At 37.5% G+C, this 21,574-nt stretch overlaps 1 protein-coding gene and 1 non-coding gene across 2 annotated transcripts in view; both read left to right on the top strand.

Annotated features, from left to right (window-relative positions):
- TMTC2 (transmembrane O-mannosyltransferase targeting cadherins 2) overlaps positions 1 to 21,574 on the top strand; it is a 394,308-nt gene that overhangs the window by 301,313 nt on the left and 71,421 nt on the right. Inside the window, exon 9 of the mRNA XM_065887822.1 lies at positions 10,475 to 10,556. Within this exon, the coding sequence (XP_065743894.1) occupies positions 10,475 to 10,556 (82 nt within the window). The remainder of the gene's footprint in view (positions 1 to 10,474; positions 10,557 to 21,574) is intronic.
- Positions 989 to 1,097, top strand: LOC136131623 (U6 spliceosomal RNA). The gene has a single exon (XR_010656362.1). It is a non-coding gene; the product is annotated as a U6 spliceosomal RNA (small nuclear RNA).

The following is a 21,574-nucleotide window of genomic DNA, read 5'->3' as shown; positions in this document are numbered from 1 at the left end:
CTTAGACATTTCAATAAAATATCTGAATTCTCTTCTCATAAATTGATATTATGGATGGAGAAGAGTTGTGGTAAGATGTTGGCTTTAACTTGACTTTGACTTTAGTACAGCAGTGCAATGTAACAGCCTAAGCAATTTGCCCAGATGGAGCTTAAGATGTGGTTGTAGCCTATCAAATTAATTACTTTCCACTGAGATGTTATTACAGTGTGTGGGGATGACCTCTTTAAGCTTGAAGGGAAAATATACAAGTGAACAGATGTAGAAAGGAAGTAAAAACTTGTTATCTAACAAGAAATCTGGATAAGTTAAACACCTTCATTTCTCAGAAATTAGCTTCATAATGTTTCAGAAATTAGCTATTTGTATTTATACCTTAAAATCTAACTTTTAACTCCTAATGTCAAAGCTGTGTAGAAGGCAACATAGAATTTAATTTTTATTAATCAAATATTTTAAATATTTATGGAAAGCAAGCTACTTATTTTAAATAGTTATTTAAAATCTTTTTCTTCTCTTTTATTGAAAACATGATTGAAATAGAAGAGTTTTTTGTTTTTGCCCTTTTTTTTGCTTTCCTCTTGGCATTCTTCCAAATTTTCTTTTACTTTCTTCTCAGGGAAGGTGCTAGATATCTGGTGTTCTTGCCAAGGCTTGGTCTGTGACCTCCTTTCTGGCCAGTCTTTCTAAATTAGTCCTCCATACTCTCCTGCCCTAGCATTTCAATCAAACAGAACATACCCAATCCATCAGTCACCTACCTGCGAGATATTCCGAACCTAACCACATCTCACTGTTTCCACTTCTTTCACCCTAGTCTTAGCCATGGAGTATTAACAACCTCCTACGTGGTCTCCCTGTTTTCTGTGCCCCCTACAGTCAGTTTTCCAGCCAAGATCGCCAGTATTTTTGTAAAAATATGTGAGATCATGTTGTACCTCTATTTAAAATCCTCTGTCGTGTTCCTTCCTAGTCAAAAGAAATTACAGGGCTTGCCTCAGCAGCACGTACACTAAAACTGAAATGACACAGAGAGGATTAGCATGACCCCCACGCAAGGATGACATACATTGATGAAGTAAGTGTTCCATATATTGTGCAGTTCCCAGAGGCTGTTTGATGCTTTGCTGGTTAACACCAAGGAAGTGATATGAGTCAAAGCAACATGTGGCATCCGATGTTGAAACTGTGATTTTTTTTTACTACCAAAAAAGAAAAATTAATTCCAAACTCCTCACAGCGCCTACTTTGCTCTACACAGTCTGGTCGCTTCTGTCTCTCACACTCATCTCCTGTGATTCTTTGCGGCATTTACTGCCCTGTCGCCATATTGGTTTTCTTGTTAGTCCCTAAAATTCCAGACATGCCAGATCTTTGCATGGTTCACTCGCTCCCTTTACTTAGGTCACTTCTCCAGTGTTACCAGAGGTCTTTCTTGGCCACTTTATCAGACACCATCCCACCCCAGTGTGTGTTCCTCTCTTCCCTTAGCCTGTGTTTTGTTTTTTTTTTTTTGTACCAACTGCTTTAGACAGTGTCACCTGTTCGTGTGTGAACTATCATTTCACCACCAGAATGTGAACTGCGAAAGGGCAGGAACTTCGTCTTGATTACCAGGATCTGGAATACAGTCTGTTACATAGCAGGAACTTAATCCATTTCTGTGGAGTGAAAGTCACATCTCTGCAGCATTCTCTTTCCCTTTTCAGTGGACTAAGTTGTTCTGTGTTCTCAGGACACTTAGTTTGACACTAACACAGCGCTATTTTTTAACAGTCTAATCTAGAAGTGTATTTCCCTCCCTGTCAGTCTTGAAATACCAAAGGACCAACCCTCTCATTCACCTTTGAAATCCTACAGTAAAATGAACCAGTGATACAGGTAGTGCTAGCCTCCTTTTAAAAATGTTCTTTTCCTTTTTTAAATGCAATTAGGACAGAAACAGAAACTTACAACCTGCTTATTTCATTTAGCAACAGATCATGGAAATCTCTTGTAGTTTCAATAATTTCTACAAAATCATTTTAGTAGATACATAATATTTCATTGAAATGACATTTGGTTAACCAAGTCTATGCTGATAGACACTGAATTTGTATAAACAATACTGCAGTGAAAATAAATAGCTACCTCTCGGTATTTACAGATGTTTCCTTAGGACAAATGCCTAGAGATTGAACTGTTTGGCCAAGATATACCTATGACTTAAGAGCTTTGATGAATATCAAATTGCTCCCAGGAAGATCTTATTATCTTTTACTATATTTTAGCTATGTGTTAGCTGAGTGCTGGTTTTTATGAACCCTCAGGAATACTGAGCTCTATAATATTGGGGCAACTTCACTGATAGGTGATTAATAACCTCTCAATGTATTAATTTACATTTTAGGTAAACTGAATATTGAGTAAGTTTAATATGTTTTTACAGGGATATCGAACATTATTTTTTGGTATTTGCCAACTGCTTATTTGTGCCTATTGCTCATGGAACATGTCTGACATTCGAGCCAGAGCCCCAGCTGCATGCAGATGATCCACTTTAACTTCTTTGAGGGAAATTCAGTCTACTGCAGTCTTTCATCCCACTTGGTCTGCCATTTCATTTCAGCCAGTGTTGTGGCCTCCTCCCCTTCCCAAAGTTCACCTAAATCTGGGAGGCTTAATAGTGTTCAAAAAGCTGGGAAGGAGGCTGCCCTGGGCAGCTTGGTCTGAGCAGATTTCTTCACCTTGGAGTCCGATGGCTCTGCAGTAGGACCCAGGACGGGTTTCAGAGAAGCTTTGCTCAGGTTGGGAGTTGCGGTTCTGGGGTCCAGCCTTGCTCTAGGTGTACCCCAGAGCCATGCCTCCCTGCCGAGGTCTCAAAACCTACTCTGGATGCAGCCCCTGGACACTGAGAGGGCACTCCCTGTCACCACTAGCTGCCCTCAATGTCATTTGACATGCCTTTTCCGTGAGCTTAGGCTTATGACAGTACACTCCAGGTATCTTTCAGGCAGCTTCTGCTTTGGGACGTTTAGGAAAAGAGATCAGGAAAAGGCCTGACATTTATAGAAAGTGAAACTTGAGGGACATTTCAGGGAGGAGAAACACAAACTATTATCAGGAAGCTACTTAGCCACATTCATTTTTGTTTATGGTAGCCTTATTCTGTTATATTTCAAAGCTTTCCAGAAGAAATGCTATTCTGTCCCTAAAAAAAGAATGTCATGGTCAAGTTTTAGGCCCCTGATAATTTGATGGGAAACATTTTAGTAGTATGGAGATAAAGTATTTCATCATGAAAGTTACCACTGCCCGTGTCCCTTCACTTTGCCTCTAAGGCTATCTCTGGCTGATTATATATAATGACTTGGAGGGACTTTAGAACTAAATGGTTTGATGTAAATCATCTTGATTAGTAAGAATTAGTTCAACTGTTAGATTTTTTTTAATGATGTTTTTCTTGTGATGAGGAAAACCTTTTTTATCCTGAAGACACTTTGCGTACAAACACTGTGATGTTAAGATAGACCATGAAACAACACTTCCTCTATTTGTAAATGGTGGCCTTCACAAATTAATTTTTCAAGGCTATGAGATTGCTTTTCCTTTTGTACTCATTAAACTATAATGCAGCTGTAAACAACACATTTACCAAACTACATATAAGCTTTGGACCCACTTTATTGGCTGCTTCCCTTTCTGGTTTCTTATCTGTGTAGATACATTCTTGAATGTGAAATGAAGATGGGATTTTCATTGGTTGTGAAAAATGACTGACATTCACCATTGTCAGACTTTCCCCCAAAGTAGATACTAAATGTATGGGAGTGACTGCTGGATACACAATTGCAGAAGGAGACTCTTTACCCTAAACTTACAGCAGCCTCTAAATATGAGTAGGGCCACCTGAGGGAAATCCTCTGGTTTGTTCTTTATATTATTCTAACTGGTGTTGCCACCAATGCTGAAGACACAGGTGGTCCCTTATTAGGATATAAATATTTGGTTGAGAATCAGGCTACTTCTGAGGAACACTTTTTATAGTTTTATAGACCTTGGTTCATGTGACAGTTTCCAGAAGTAAAGTGTAGAAATCACTGCTTTATTCATAGCTCTGTAGTTTACTGAAAACATGTTACCATGTGAACTAAATAACTAAGGAGTAACTATATGCTATTAAATTGTATACAAGAAAGCAGTGGTAGCCTGTTCATTTGTTGACTGGTAATTATATTTATAGAACACTTGGATGGCTATAGATGAAAAAGTAAAGTCTTATGGGAGTAATCTAGTTTAGAGGACAAGATTAACGCACTAATTATATTATATATTTATAATGCAATGCAACAATGCAAAGTCTTGAAGTTTTTAGGTTATTCAATAAAATAGCAGTTCTGAGCTGTGGCATCGAAACACACTGTTTGTAGGGCGGTAGATATAATGAGTGATTTGTTACCAAAAATAAGTACAAAACTTGGTATATGGTTAACTTTTAAAAATAAGACAATTCAAGCTGAAGCCATTAATAGTATAACATTTTCTCATGTTTAATATTCCCGAGTGCTTCCTTAAGTAGGAGCTCCAGGTTTGGGGTGTGTGTGTGTGTGTGTGTGTGTGTGTGTGTGTGTGTGTGTATAAATATATAAGTACCTATTTTTATATTTCTTCACTTTGTAGTTGGAAAAAACGTTGATCAGCCCTCAGAAGAGAAACTGTTTGCCTTGTATACCCGCTCAGGTGGGCACCTCTTTCTGAACAGGGACAGTAGCATCCAGTTTAATTAGAAAACAAAATAAATGTGCTGAAAACTAATCTTATGCTGTGGAACAGGCTATCTGAACTTTACTGAATATTTATCTTACGTGTGTATGTTTTATTGCTGCCAGTCGGAAGAGGACCTGACCAAGCCTAGTCCTGATTGAGGATGCTTTTTTTCATGAGTTTAAATGATATTAATCTTGAATCTGTTTTTAATATTCAGTAGAGTGCTACAAATATTATACAAATATAAGGATAAGTTTACTGATAATCTCAAATCCCTAACCCCCTAGTTACTCATGCAGCCCTTGCCGGGAATATGTCTCTGCACTGGTTCCATTCAGTTCTCCTCTTTTCTCATCTTTCTAGCTCTTTCCCTTCATCCCATAGTCATCGATGCTGCTTCAGATCCAACCAGTTAATCCTTCATATCAGCACTAATATGCTAACTGCAGAGAATGTCTAATCTAGAATTGTTCAAAGTTCTGATGGTAAAATTTCTAAAGTATTTGCCAAGTATTCCTGTAGGTCTGTTTGATACTGACTTTCTAATCTTTTCCACTGTCAGTTGCTCTTTGCTTCCACATACTGGGTTTTTGCTATTTTAACTGACTCCTGCGTGAATACACCAAATTGTTATATACAAACTGTAAATACTTTCCGAGAATTACAGTTTGCAAATTTGAAATTCTACTTGCCAACCACCTTAGTTTATAATGAAAGCCCTTGGTCTGGTATTTTAGGGTTCAAGTTGTGTGACTCCAGTGTGATAGTAATGACTCTAAAAAGAATAATCATATAGGGCTTCCCTGGTGGCGCAGTGGTTGAGAGTCTGCCTGCCAATGCAGGGGACACGGGTTCGAGCCCTGGTCTGGGAGGATCCCACATGCCGTGGAGCGACTAGGCCCGTGAGCCACAATTACTGAGCCTGTGCATCTGGACCCTGTGCTCTGCAACAAGAGAGGCCGCGACAGTGAGAGGCCCGCGCACCGCGATGAAGAGTGGCCCCCACTAGCCGCAACTAGAGAAAGCCCTCGCACAGAAATGAAGACCCAACACACCCAAAATTAAATAAATAAATTAATTAAAAAAATAATAATCATATAAGCACAATTAAAAGAAAAGGGAAATTACTGGGAGGTGGAGCCATCACAGAGGGCTTTATAAAAAAGTGGGATTTCAACCAAGGCTTGAAGCATAAAATATATATGAATGAATGAAAAGAAAGAATAACATTACAGACCAGAAGAAATAATTAAGGAAGAACATAGGAGCTACAGTTAAGGTACATAAGGAAATTGGCCTGATAAGGTACAGGAATTTATCCGAGAAGATTTGAACTAGATTGTGAAATATTTTGAAAATTAGACTGGTTATTAGTAAATAAAATGAGTGGAAACAGGGTGCTATTAAAATACTTTTGAGCAATGGCATAACATGAAAACAGTTCTGTTTAAGTATTATTAAGCTGGTAAAATGAAGTTCAGTGAGTCAGGAAATCCGAAATCTATTGTAGCATTCAAGATGTGAGCCGGAGGCTTCCCTGGTGGTGCAGAGGTTAAGAATCCGCCTGCCAATGCAGGGGACACAGGTTCGAGCCCTGGTCCAGGAAGATCCCACACGCTGCGGAGCAACTAAGCCCGTGTGCCACAGCTACTGAGCCTGCACTCTAGAGCCCACGAGCCACAACTACTGAGCCTGTGTGCCACAACTACTGAAGCCTGGGTACCTAGAGCCAGTGCTCCTCAACAAGAGAAGCCGCCGCAATGAGAAGCCCCTGCACTGCAACAGAGTAGCCCCCCTCAGCACAACTAAAGAAGGCCTGCATGCAGCCACGAAGACCCAAAAATAAATAAATAAATTTATTTAAAAAAAAAAAATTAAGAAAAAAGATGTGAGCCGGAAGAGCCTTTTATTGGGGGAGGGGGAAGTATTGCGAATGAGAGACATTTTATAGGAAAATCGTGAAATTTAGTTTCTACCATGACATAAAATTCTGCAAAGGATTTTTGAATTTTGGTAGTTGGGAGCCAGACAGTGGCATTCAAGGTGGAAAGAATAAAATTTTTTTGAGGAGATAGATGGAAGAAAAATCAAAGAATGTCAGAGCTCTCTATGCCAGGTCCGAAGCTAGTTATTTCCCTTTGACTTATGATTTCAGCAACCCCTCAAAGTTGGTATTATGTTCATTTTTCCAAATGAAGAAAAAGAGACAGAGTCGCACAGCTAAATAAGTAGAGGCAGCAAGATTCAAACAGGCTAGTCTGGCTCTGGCCCGGTTCTCTCAATGAGAATTGGAGAAATTCATCGTTAGCCCTCAGTGCTCTTATGACTGATCCCCTTGCTTATTGGGTTATTCGTTTGCTATGTGCCTCCTGCAAGTAGCACTTACAAGTGAGCAGTCTGTGTTGTTCAGTTATATGGTTATATCCCCAGTACTTAGAACAGCGCAAGGCATCCGATACAAGTTTTTTACCCTACAAAAACAAGTGAACACGCAAATAAGTCATAGACCTAGCAGTGGAAACCGAGCCTCTCCACTCACATTTCCCTTACTTGTCACAGCTGACCACAGTCCCTTTTTCTTGGTTTTCTCAACCACCACTTGTGTCCAAACATCCCAACCAATATACAAAATGAATAACAATGCTTGATGTGAGAAGTTCATATAACCAGAGGCTACTCCATAATGCTTGCTTGTAGAAAACGCTGACTTAATCTAAAAGACTCCAGGAAAAACCTGCTGAGACATGATGTTTTTCTTCTTCTCCACTTTCTTAACTGCTACCTACCCCTCTATAACAATAATAGTAAAAAGAGTAAACCTGATTAAACATAGTGTGACCTCCTTACCACCCTTCCTAGGACCCAGTGATGTGTGTGTTTGGTTGGCTTATGCATCTTCTTGAATTAATTTTATATAGTGTCCTGAGAATTTTATTTTCCTCATAATTTGGCACTTGACCAAATAGTGGTCAAAGTAGAAAAATGGGTCTTTGCATGATGGTTTGATACTTCCCCAAAATAAAGAATGTTCTGGCCTTTGATGTATTTGTTTTGTATCTAGGAGGTGGTGGGACTCATTGTCTTTAATAACCTGGTTCATTTGAGTAACCTGAAACTACTGGCCTTGGAGTTGTGATTTTTTTTTTTTTTTCTTTTTTTTTTTGCGGTACGCGGGCCTCTCACTGTTGCGGCCTCTCCCGTTGCGGAGCACAGGCTCCAGACGCGCAGGCTCAGTGGCCATGGCTCACGGGCCCAGCCGCTCCGCGGCATGTGGGATCTTCCCGGACCGGGGCCGAACCCGTGTCCCCTGCATCGGCAAGTGGACTCTCAACCACTGCGCCACCAGGGAAGCCCTGATCTATTTTTTAAAGCTATATACTATTGCTTTGCCAGTGGACTACACATAAGAATTTTACTCCGCTGTTTACTGAGACATTGACAAATGAGCCACTTTTCTTCTCTTCTGTCCTTAAAACTTAAGTGGAAGTAAGTTCATAGACCCTTTTATATTTTTGCATATAACATTTGTGCAGACTCTTTACCAATGATAGTTTTCATTTTGCATCTTTCTTTTATCATCTTCTGCAAGTTCTTTGTACATTATTTTCCAGTGGTGATTTAAAGGCTAACCATGTGTTTTGAGGCTGTGTATATAATAAAACACACTCTTTGTCATTCAGAACTCTGCATTCTATTGCATACTATATATGTGTATATATATATATATATATACACACACATATATATGTATATATATACATATAAATAATAGTTAACATTTATTATAAACTCAGAATATGCCTATGTACTGTAATAGCTACTTCATGTGTGTCCTTTCAGATAATTCAGTAATCTTATGAAATAGATTTTATTATCCTCATTAAAAAATAATAGACTTTATTTTTAGAGCAGTTTTAGGTTTACAAAAAAGATATTGAGCAGAAGGTACAGAAATGGCATATACTCTCCCACCCTCCTATTACAGCTTCTCTGGTTGTATCAACTTGAGCTCATGTTGTACATGTTACAATTAATAAGCCAATACTGACACATTATTATTAATTAAAGGCCATAGTTTACATAAGGGTTCACTCTTTGTGTTGTATATTCTATGGGTTTTGAAAAATGTATAATGACATGTATCTGCCATTACAGTATCATGCAGAATAGTTTCATTGCCCTAAAAATCCTCTGTTCTCCACCTGCCCTCTTTTTTGTAACAGAGAAAATTATAACTAGGAGATGAAATTATTCTCCAAGGTTCACATAGCTACATAAGTGTGAGAGCTGCTCGGCCTCCTGGCATCTGTGCTCTTAACTGCATGATCATTTAGAGAATCCTAACTGGGTAAGCGTCTTGCTAATTCTTACTAACTTCAACAACGTGTGAAATGTGTAGCAAGTATTTTGCCTGTGCTTTCCTTTGAACTTAAAGTGCGGTGAGAAATATCGCAAGAGATTTTTGATTTTTAATTATTGGAAATTTGACAAGCCTTGTGAATTAAAGAGGAGCTATTGACTAGAGTAGCATTAGTAAAATGAAAGAGGGCAACAGAATGAATTTTTTAAATGAACGAATAGAAAGGAGAAGTCATGGAGAAATGAGTCAAAGTTGCATGAAATGTAGTATATTAGCTTAACCATACACCTCTATCTTTGGAAGAATTATCTCCTTAAAAGTGATTTAAAAAATATATGTGAAGGGGAAAGAAAAACATCACCTGAAGTTTATGTGGTAGATACCGTTTAAATTAGAAGGAACAGACAGATAAGATTGTTTCTCTTTACTCTAGACCCACAGTTTCTGAATACCACCCTGTGCCTTGCTTCCACCCAGTTAACATAGATCTTCATTTTAACCTTGCAGGACAAGACAGAACTGTTTTAGGAAAGGTCTTCTTTGGGTTGTTCTCCTACCTTGAGTCATCCCTTTTTGTTACTCTGGAGTCAATTTTGGTGCAGAAGCTATAGCACAGCAAAGAATGTCTAGTTTTAGAATCTGCCTGGATTATGATATTATTTCATGAAAAATCAGTTTGTTGCATATAAGCCTTTGCCCCTACTTTTTGCTTATTTTTTTTCTGAGAATTACGGTAATGTTTACTTAAAGCTGTAGCTAGGGAGAAGATCTAGCTTTAGATTAAATCCTGATTTAGCAGTATTGTAGTCCTGAATGACAGCAGCAAGGATAAGCAGTAGTTGCTTGAGAGTCAACAAATTGTGACTTAATTTCTTCCTGTATAAAGTGAACATTAAAAAAAAAATAAAGAAATAAAGTGAACATTAAGACAAAACCATCTCAAAGCTAAAATAGTCATCATTCCTTATAAGGAAGAATGAATGAATGAATGAAGAGAAACAGATCAAAGGGAGAAAATAAAATAGAAAATGAAAATATGTTTCCCACCATTCCTGAAAACTCTCTTATCCTTTTGGTTTCCGTGAAACCATTTTTTCCCTTTTTTCTCTTGCTCTCCTGGTCTCTTCTCTTTGACGTCTTTAATGAACTCACTCTCACTGTCTCTTCTAATCTTGATGTTTCCCAGGATTCTGACCTCAGTCTTCTCTCTCAACATATTCTCTTTGATCATCCTCGTTTAGATAAAAACAAAGCACTGTTTTTTGATGATGATTACTAAGTAGACATTAGTCTACTTCCTTTGGGCCCAGGAGGTGAAGAATCCCTCATGATCCACTGCTGAATCATCCATTTTCTCTGTTTTTCAAGGGTCGTAAGAGTGAGGCTGAAAAATTCTTCTTGAAGGCTATTGAGCTGGACCCCACCAAAGGAAACTGTTACATGCATTATGGTGAGTGGTTGATAGTTTTTTTTCCCATGTCCCCCACGTTTACAATGAATGTTGATACGAGATTTAGGTTGTGCTGGCAAAGAACATTTTGAGAGGACATTGACTTTGCTGTTGTAGATGTAGCCTCATGCTATAGTCTTGCCTTCTTGTTCAAAGCAGTCACGTTAACAAGGGCTATGCCTTATGGTTACTTTTAGTAATTTTCATAGGACTTCAGTGGGGCAAGGTATTTTCACAGTTGTGGGTTTTGTTTTTTTTTTTTTCAAGTTCAGTTTGGAGTTTAAATGAGGTCTCATCAGAAAATCATCTTGCTCCTTGCCTGATGCGTGGTATATAATTAAAATATTAGCTCTCTTTTCATTCTAAATGTTAATGTATTGCTCACTGAATGTATCATTTTGAAGTCTTAGAGGCTTACATTTTGGCCTCAGGGTCTTGCTTTCTGGAAGATATGGAGTTACCCCAGCCTGTTCTCTAAATGCCTGAGATTGTTGTCAAGGATAAAAACTGTAAAGGCTGTAAAGGATGTGTCTCTCACTCGGTTTATCTTAATCAGTCTGGAATGAAGTTACATAACAACTCTGTCACACTCCATGCTGTCATTAGTAGTGAGTCATGTGTTCAGTGAGGCTAAGTATATAGCTGGTTTGGTGTCGGGTAAGATGTGCTGATTTCTACCATATTTTCATTTGAACTGGCTTTCAAGGAGCCTAAAAGCATTCACTTTTGCTGATCCCTTGGAAAATAAAAACAAATTTTTGACCACGGTTGTCTTTGATGTGTTTGTTTTATCAAGTAGTAAACTTAAAGATGGATGAAAATGAAAAATCTTGGGAAAATAAAGCTAATATGCTTTGTATAATATTAAATTTCTTCTTCCATTTCCCAACTAGTAAAAATAGATCAGTTGACAGGCTATGAGTGTGGAAAATGGAAATAAAAAAATGGAGGATACACTTAACCAACCACCGGTCCATTTGTTTATATTGTGTGTATATGTTTATAAACCTAGGGTTGTGATACTTTATCTTTCCAGCATAACACAGCATGTAATTTCACACAACTTATTGCATCACCACTCCTGATTTTGTTTCACAATGCAGTTTTATTACCATGTTAAAATAGTAGTCAACTAATTTAAGTTTGCTGCAGAATTTAGTTTACTTCTTCAGATTTTCTTATATGAAATATTTTAAATTAGGATTTTCTCATGCATATTATTTTGGGTGCCCCTACTGAGCTAAAGTAATTCCCTGATTATTTTCTATGAGTGCTAAAGGACCTCTTGTCATTTTATGAAATAGGATTTTTTTTATCCTGTCTTGCTGCTTGCATTTTCTGCACCTCAAACTAATCCTACCTACTGCATCTTCTAAGCTTGTTTCCCATAATTTTATTATATGCTTTAGATTTTTCACATTCAATTCCTTTAAACTTCATCATTGCTTCATCTGAAATGCCACTGAAAAAAGTCACTATTTATTAATTTTAAGAGTTAGCCCCCTTATTTTTTATTCTGACTTGTCTATCTTTACCCACTTCTATCTTTTTATTTATTATTGTTTTTTATATTACAGTATTCTCCTGAAAATAATTTTTTTTCCAGTGGTAGTAATAGGGACTATTACTCCAACGAGAAATTTTGGGATTTAGTTTTAACAGAAAGTGAAACAAATTCTTTATTTTGTATGTTATTTGGAAAACAGTGATAGATGTTCTGTAGATGCATGCGTAAAACTGATTTTTCTTAGTACTCGGTGCTATTTTAATTTTTTGGCATATACCTATTATTAGAAGTACATTTATTTTCCAAGGGAGGAATGAGTTCATAATTCACTATATTTTTATGAAATAGTTTCAATTTTTTTTTCCCCACTCTGGAATAGGAAATGGGAAGGACTGAAGATGAGGCATCAAAAAGTAGTAGTTAAGGCAAAATAACCTACAAATAGACAGGAAGCCCATAGCTGAGGGCCTCATATTCCTACCTCACTGTCCTCAGGTTATTTAAAAATGTACATTTAAAGGAATATTAATGATTTTTATTTGGAAAAAGTCTGCTTCAAATGACTAAAATTTAGAACTGAAAAGTTCTTTTAAAATTATCTAATATAACCCCTGTTGTACAAATAAGTAGATTGAAACCAGGAGAGATGAAGTTGATTTGCCCAAGTTAGCTGTAAGTAACTAAATTTTGGGTCCCTTGATAACCATCATTGCTTTTTCTTCTGTAATATATATTCCATTTCTTTCACAACACTGTAGATAGACAGACAAGTAGGTAGATAGGTGGCTGGGTAGGTAGATAGATATTGTTGATCAGTCAGCCCTTCTGTGCAGTTTTAGAATGTCAGATTCATATAAATCATGACTTAGCTTAAAATTCTTAAGGAAGGGTTTTTATTAATTTTAATATGTATAAGATGCAAAGCACTGTTGTCTTTTCAGAAAGTGAGTCTGTGCTATGTAGGCAATAAATAGGATGATGTCATTTTTAGAAGGTGATGTGGTGGGCAGTAGGGTACTTCTTGAAACCAAATAGTCAGCTTAAGCATCTTTGAGGAGGTGATATATGAAATCTTAGCTTATGCCAACTCTTTGAAGAGCCAGGTAAGAGCATTTCAGACAAAAGAAACAGAAAGTTCAAAGGCCGCAGGCAAGAACAAGCTTGTGTTCACAGCAAAGAAAGAGGCTAATGTGACTGGAGCATATTAAACCTGATGGGAAAGTGGGAGGAGATGAGCTTGGAGAGGAGGCAGGGCTAGAGCCCAGGGGCCTTTGTAACCAAGCTAAGAAGTTTGCGTTTTATTTTAAGAGCAATGGAAGGGACCATGTGGCAAGACAAGATGAGAGAAAGGTCAGAGTAGAGCGAGGGGAACCCTATTGCTGTCTCACAGGCAAGAAAATGGTGGTGGCTTAGGCCGGGGAGTGTTGTGGGAATGCAAATATTTAAATTGAAATTATACACTTACCTTCCTTAGAAAATTCTAAGGTAATTAATAGGGAGGACCTATTTTCCATTTTTGCACCATCAATATCTAGCATATTGCCACGTCACAGTAATGTACAATAAATGTTGAGCTCGATATATTCTTAATTTTAGAATTGGATGGAGGTTCCAAAACTGACTGAAAGTTTGTTCCGTTAGAATTTGTTTTACTCTTTGTCCAAGAAGATGCATACTATGATTTTTATATCAGTTCTTCTCCAACTTACTGGTTATGGATATTCTTAGGGTATTTATGCCCATGGATTGAATGAATAATAACACTTCTTCAGCTTAAAAATAAATGTTTAAATGAAATGTTAATGTTAAATGAATGTTTATGTAATGTAAATGAAATGGTAAATGTTGTTCTGAGTCTTTTTTTTTTTCATGTTTTTGCAAATGCCAGTGAAAATGCCAGAGTCAGTGAGTTTTGTTCTATGGGAAATTCACTCTGCTGGGTGATGGTGTGCTTTTCATTTGCTTGTTAATGATACAAGTGACTTGGAATATGCCATTCAGTTGGGAATAGACAGGAAATTACAGGAATTTATACTGGCTGCAATGGCAATTAGAAGGCAGTATTTAAAAGTACTATTAGTTATTTTTGTTTTGAATCCACTAGTTTTATGTCTTGGGAGAAGGGATTGCATTAGAGATTGCCTTTTTTCCTTCATGTTGCCTTGCAAGAAAGAAAGCGAGGCAGGTTTTTAAAACTGGTTTAATAAGTTTGTTAAATGTAGGCCTCTGTGGTACCTATGGTCTCTGGGATTAAGATTCCCCATCTCTAAAGTGGAAGGGTTGATGTGGGCTTCCATAATGTTTTCCAACTCATATTTCATGTTGTGTCTAATATATACTTAATTTCTCACTGGTCTTTCATCAGAAATTTTAAGGAATGTATAAAAAATAGGTTTCAAACTATTTTATCCGTAATAGTATAATGTTGTATTCATATCTCATCAAGCTTACAGTGTACTCCCATGTCCATAAAAAACAAATCATGTCTAGTCTTTACAGAATTTAATTTATAAATGTCAAAGGTGAACATTTGGTGCCCTGATGTCTCACGTGGGCCTGTTATTCAAGGGATTCTCCATGAATTTCCTTTTGGCTCCAGTAGAAAGCTTCTGCCAAAAGAATGAAAGTCAAGACAAGTCCCTCCTTGTCTCTTTGTCTTCCTTTGTTTTTTTTTTTTGTTGTTGTTGTTCTGTTTTTTTGTTTTTTGTGGTACACGGGCCTCGCACTGTTGCGGCCTCTCCCATTGTGGAGCACAGGCTCCGGACGTGCAGGCTCAGCAGCCATGGCTCACGGGCCCAGCCGCTCCGCGGCATGTGGGGTCATCCCGGACCAGGGCACAAACCCGTGTCCCCTGCATTGGCAGGCGAACTCTCAACCACTGCGCCACCAGGGAAGCCCCTTCGTTTGTTTTTTAAAGAATTACTGGAAAAAACATTTTTTCAGAAAGAATATATTATAAATCGTTTCTTTATATGCATAGTAGTAAATTTGATATAGACTGAAACAACTAAAACCAATACATATTTGTTATAAGGTACCTACTATGCTTAAATCTGGGGCAGATGGAAAGTCATTAGATATTAAGCACCAAAGCATAAAATGTTAAAAGGGAACAGGTTGTGACAAATGGTAATGAGAAGAAGTACTCTTTTATGTAGATGTTGGACGGTTCTTCTTTTCCCATCTACCTCTTAACCATAGTTTCTAAGAGCAAAGACTTTATTGTCTTTTTCTTCATTATTGATCCTCTCTCTGGGTGATGTTCATTTCCAACAATAGTGACAAGTCCCGATCTTCTTCCTCCAGTTCAATATTTAGCAAGCACTATACTAGATGTAAGTGTACCAAACTCAGGTCCAGCTGCTCGCTGCTCAAAAGCCAATACTCAAGAGGCAAGTATTGGTAGAAAGGAAGAGTTGATTTAATCAGAAGGCCGGCAATCTGGGGAGAAGGTGGACTCATGTCCCAAAACTAACTCTGAAGATTCTGCTCAGCCATGCCAGTTTTCAAAGGTAAAAATCTCAGTGAATCATCAAGACAGGAGGTCAAGCTCTGCATCGTTTTCCATTTTAGGCAGGCTGGCTGACCCCTCATGATCTTTCTTCAGATGTTATCTTGCCCATGTGGACTGCCTGCAGGATCGCTAAGGGAGCTGCTGGGGGTGGAAAGCTAGTCATTCTTTAACTACTTAATTGTTCATTCCTACTTCTTTTAATTTAGAGAAAGAATCAACAGGTTAGGCAAGGTATTGTGCACGTTCAGTAGAGCATAAGTCAGGAGTTAGGTTAAATGTTACCTAGTGATCTCATTTCTATAATTAAGGTTTAAGGGGAACAGAAATAGACAAACAAGAAAGGGGCAGAAGAGCTCTTACAAATCCCCATTTGTCAGACATCATTCCATTTCTGTGGGATTAGGGATGAAGGTCCATCTTCTATAGCTTCTTCATGCTGACACAGGGCACCATATTCTCAGAGTAGAAGATGTTGACATGGCTCTGTAGCATCTCTTTGCTGACAATTTTAGTTGCCTGCTTACACATATGGACACAGCAAGCTACAATTATTTTGGTGCCGACAAAGATATAGATTATTATGAGCAACAGTGTTAATCCCATTCACTTGAGGCCAGTTCTTGGAATTGTGCTACCAATAGATTCAGTACTGCTCAAGATGGAGCAGCTTGTGTCATGGCTACAATCTGGTCATCATGCAGTTAGCTTTTTCCCCTCTGGTAGTAATTACAGTATCTCTAAAAAAACTCAGGAATGTGCATCAGACACTGAAAGATTCTGTGATGCTCTTGTCCTTATCATTAACTACTTGAGTCTGCTCTTTTGTGACTCAGGGAGGCTTGGGAAACTTCAGCTTTTCTACAAACAAGAGTCAGGGGACATGGAGGGACCTTTGTACTTGGGTGGGAATTGGGGTGGGGAGCCACAGGATTCTGCTCAGTTCCACAGGGAACAAGACAGGCTCCAGTGTAGACTGCAAACTGAAGAGGGAGGCACAAATTATAAAAATAATGATTTAATTACAATTAGTTTTTAAAAGGAGACACAGTATCAACTAAGGGGCCTTGACCCGGGTGCCTGGGGTGCAGGAGAGCCGTGCCTGGTGCATGTAAGCTTTATTTAAATGATGAGTAGGAGTTCTCCAAACAAAAGTGTAGAACTGAGGGGATGCAATAAAGAACATTAAAGCAGAGAAAATGCTTGAGGCAGAAGGCACGGCATGTGTCTGGGGAATAGTTCAAGGACAGAACTAGGACCATAGTTAGATGCTAAGAGAAGATACATAGAATGTACATCCAAACTGAGGAAATCCAAATTATGAGAACTGATCATTTTTCATCTTGGGCCCACAGAGAAGTGTGGACTTTTTAAAACTATAATTATCTTTATTATTTTTTAGGGGCATTACTATCAACAAGATTAGAATCCTGAAAACTTCTTACTACATTTATCAAACAATTTATGGTCTAACCCAGTGTTTTCAGACCCTGATCTTCTTTGGTCATTATCTAACCCCTGTGAGGTAGGAATGGATCCCAATACATTTGACTAAGATAATAGAAGTTCAGAATTTTCAAGTGACTCTCCAGATCAGAAATTTTCAACATATGTCTGTAGTGGGAGAAGAACTTGAAAATCCAGCTCTTTCAACTTTTTAAGTCCAGAACTTTCTGTTAATGTTGTAGTCTGTTTTTCTCCAGCATGGTTTATATATATTAAATTTCATTTTAAAAAGTAGTTACTGGAGAAAATTGTTAAAATATTGGGTTTGACTTTTCATCAGTGAACACTAAAAGAAGCAGCTTGAAAACTATGTAATGGGTTGAATTGGTGAGAGACCTATGGTTTTTATTGTTTGTAATTAAAATAGAATATGGCAGTGAACTGAGGTTGGTTGTAACATTTCATTTTTAATCACTTCAGAAATTGTAAGAGTAATTTTAAAAATTAAATAATGACCTAAATAGTGGTATTTCCTTGATTAAAAATGAAAATATATTTTTGGCCTTTGCAAAAATTACATTGAGATTCCAGTTATATTCAATGCTTAGGACGAAAACATTTTGCTAAAATATCAGTGCTTTGTGTGCTTTTACTGCTCCAAGGACAGTACAGGCAATTTACAGGTGTATAATTAGAATTGGATTTTTCTAAATGTTGTTCCAAACTATTTCACTTTTTGCCTAGGATTTTTTATTTTTAAATTCCCTCTTATAACAATGCGTTTAGTAATTTAATTTAATCTTCCTACCTGTGTGTATTTTATATGAGATACTTTCCAGAGACGTTTAGAGTTAAAACTTTCCCATGAGTAAAATGGGAAGAAATAGGGAAGGGATTAGCTAAGCTTACAAGCCAAAAATGAAGGGAAAATTAAATGATTAATTTGTTTCAAAAAAGGGATGTAGTTAAAGGACAAATAGTAAAGTGATGGGAAATAATTTCCTTAAAAGTAAAAGCTAAAAGATCAGGCTACTTAAGACATGAGAAACTCTATAAAACTATGAGGAAAATCGAATACAAAGACCAAGGGTTATGAACAAACAATTCTCAAAAGAAGAAATATAATAGCTTTTAAAAGATAGGTAAACATACAATTTCATTAGAAATCAAAGAAATTCAAATTCAAGTAAAGAATTCAATGAATTCTTTTTAGCTGCTCTAGCACTTATTCTCAGTAATTCTTCTCTTGGTAATATATCTTAAGAAAATATAATGGTTTTCTATGTTTACCAGCAAAGATAGTAGCATTGCTATTTATTAGAGGCAAAAATTTAAAAAGCATCTAAATGCCCCAAAAAGGAAAATAATTAAATAAATTATGGTTATGGTTATCCCCTTTTGAGGAAATATTATAAACCCTAGGTTAAATTTATAAAGAATAACAATAACAGAGGCAACTATCTATGTTATGGTACATGAAGAATGATTAAATTATACAAAATAGCTATATCATTAAAAAAGCAAAGTAAAACAAGTAAACAGTGTTAACAATGGATATTTTAGCCTTTTGGACTTTTACAGTCAATTTTTTTTGCGGGGGGGACAGGCTTAATGTTTTCTATTTTATGTTTTCTTTAATGAGCATATTAGTTTTGGAAGGACTAAATTCTTTAGCAAAATTTGAAAGTACAAGCATCTTAATCTATTGCTCAGATAGTCTGTAGAAAAGATAGGAAAATTATAGTAACCAAATAATTATCCAAAAATTATGTAACAGACTCAACATGTAAAACTTCAGATAAAAATTAAGTGAGAAAGGAATAAAAAGTAGAGCAAGGCATCTTGTCTGAATTCTCTATTAAATACTGTATTTCCATGATGAATTCATCAAATATAATAACAGTACAAACATTTACTAAGTGCTTTTGTGTCCTGAGAAATTCGCATTTGATCCCCACAAAAGCCAGGTGATGACGTTACCTGTCTCCATTTTACAATGAGGAAGGTGAGGTCATCAAGCTGTAGGGTAGATTATCTAAGATTTCAATGCCACTTAGTATAGAGGCAGCATTTGAACCAGAATGCTGACTGCTGTGTTGCACTGTCATCAACTCTATGTCAGTGTAAGAGATGGACACAGATATTTTACATCCATGGATGCTTTATTGGTGGATGATACAATATGTATCAAATACACTGAAAGTTGGGAATCACTCACCTTTTATTATCATTCGGGACATTTAGAGGTAGAAGACTATTTCTATTTATCTTGTCAAACATGGACAACTCATTTCAGGTCCAAGCTTCAGTGAATGATGAGGTGGTCTTTGTTCTTCTGTTGTTTTTTACCTTTTTATTCTGAAGCCATAAAAGACTTGAAAATAAGAGGGAGAAGTCTTAATGGAATTCATGCATTTATGATGACTATTCCATTCTTGGTTCTATCTGAATTTTCTTTTGAGGAAGGAGAATAAGTAAGAATTTTGTGTACATATAATATTTATTACTTTGAATCTACTACTTATTGGCCTTTTAAATTTCATTTCCAATAACCTTTTATAGAAAGTATAGTGTAAAATACTACTTAAAATATAAACACTTTATATAAAATTTTAGTTTTCACAGTACAACTAAAACTCTTAATATATTAAGTACATAGTATATCAATCTATATAACCCCTATGCAGTGTATACTTGAGCCTTGTAAGCATTTTTCATAAAACACATTTAAAAACCAACTCAGAGCTTCCCTGGTGACGCAGTGGTTGAGAGTCCGCCTGCCGATGCAGGGGACACGGGTTCGTACCCCGGTCCGGGAAGATCCCACATGCTGTGGAGCGGCTGGGCCCGTGAGCCATGGCCGGTGAGCCTGCGCGTCGGAGCCTGTGCTCCGCAACGGGAGAGGCCACAATAGTGAGAGGCCTGCGTACCGCAAAAATAGTAATAATAAAAATAAATTAAAAAAATAAAAACCAACTCATTATGGTGATAGCAATCAGGCATCACGCAGCCTGACACCATTGTCATACAAATGGCCACTTGTTAGTAGTACAGCTGTAAGCAAATGTCTTTACCTCTCCACGCTCCCATTTCCCCATATGGAAGATGCTCATAATACCATACTTCTGAGATTCCAAAATGACATAGGTCTGACTCACTGTCTTAGTCCATTCAGGCTGCTGTAACAAAATACCATAGACTGAGTGGCTTATAAACAACAGAAATTTATTTCTCACAGTTCTGGAAGCTGGAATTCTGAGATCAGGGTGCCAGCATGTTCCGGTGAGGGCCCTTTTCTGGGTTGCAGATTTCCCCTTGCATACTTGCATGGTGGAAGAAATGAGGGAGCTCTCTGAGGCCTCTTTTATGAGAACACAAATCTCAGAGCCCTCGTGACCTAATCACCATCCAAAGGCCCTACCTACTAATACCCTCACCTTGGGAGTTAAGATTTAGACCATAGCACCCACCGTTTTATTATATTTATTTTATTTCAAAAAAGAAATGAATACTATTGTTATAAAATATACAAGGATTATAAGATGCTTCACAGTACTAGAATGATTAAATCAATTCAAGTAATATGGCATGGCCTGACTCCAGAGTTTTCAGAATTTACATAAAGGAAAGTGCTTAGTGTCATGCCAGGCACATATGTATCCATTAATGCTAGTACTCTTATTATGGAATCTCAGTGTCAAACAGTTACATTTCTGACCCAGTGCTGGGTGCTTTTATGCACAGTTTGTCACTCCAGTAATCTAACCCTGTTAGATCAAGGTAACATTATCCCTGTTTTACAGATGCAAGATTTAAGGTATCAAGAGTGTAAGTGACATATCGAAGGCCCTTATGCATAGTAACTTGGAAGAGCAAGGATTTGAACCTTGTCTGATCTCCAGGCCGTGATATTTTTATGGTTTGCCTGGTGCTTTCACAGTTTCACTCTTAGGAAATATGAGCCTGGTGGGTCTTCAAATGTGACACAGATCCAGAATGCTGAGATTTTGGAGGACTGCTGGTAGAGAAACCCACGGAGCTCTCATAGTCATGTGCTTGAAAGCCTCAGGAAGGAAGGGCAGCTTGAGGTCATCAAGACAGGGAAAGAGCCTGACTGGGGCAGATGGAGGGAAGGAGCTTAAGTAGAGGGGAGTGAAAAGACAGGAGGCAAGGCACCAACCCCCACCCTGGGCAGTTTTATTCATGCTGCCTTGTTTATTCCTTCTGATAACACAGTGAGGTTATCCTTGTTTAAAAAGTGAGGAACCTGAGGCTCAAAACCAGAGAATCTTGAAGATAACCAGGTGGCCCTTCTCCAGCACTGAACACAATACCTCACACAAAGAAGGTGGTCAGTCAATATTTTGTTCAATAAAAGAATGACTAAGGGAGGATAGACTGGCTTTCAGTTGGTTTTACTCTTTCCTTTTCTTATCTCTGCTTCCATTTTTTGCATGGGAATAGAATCTACCTTGTTTAAATCATTTGTGACCAAATCTTGTTTTGCTAAGAAAAAGGTACAGTTAAGTTCTTGTCTTAGTCCACTAGGGCCGC

Source organism: Phocoena phocoena, chromosome 11, assembly GCF_963924675.1.
Source record: "Phocoena phocoena chromosome 11, mPhoPho1.1, whole genome shotgun sequence".
NCBI lineage: Eukaryota > Metazoa > Chordata > Mammalia > Artiodactyla > Phocoenidae > Phocoena > Phocoena phocoena.
Note: the sequence above shows the minus strand (reverse complement) of the source record. Positions and strands in the feature narration are given on the sequence as shown.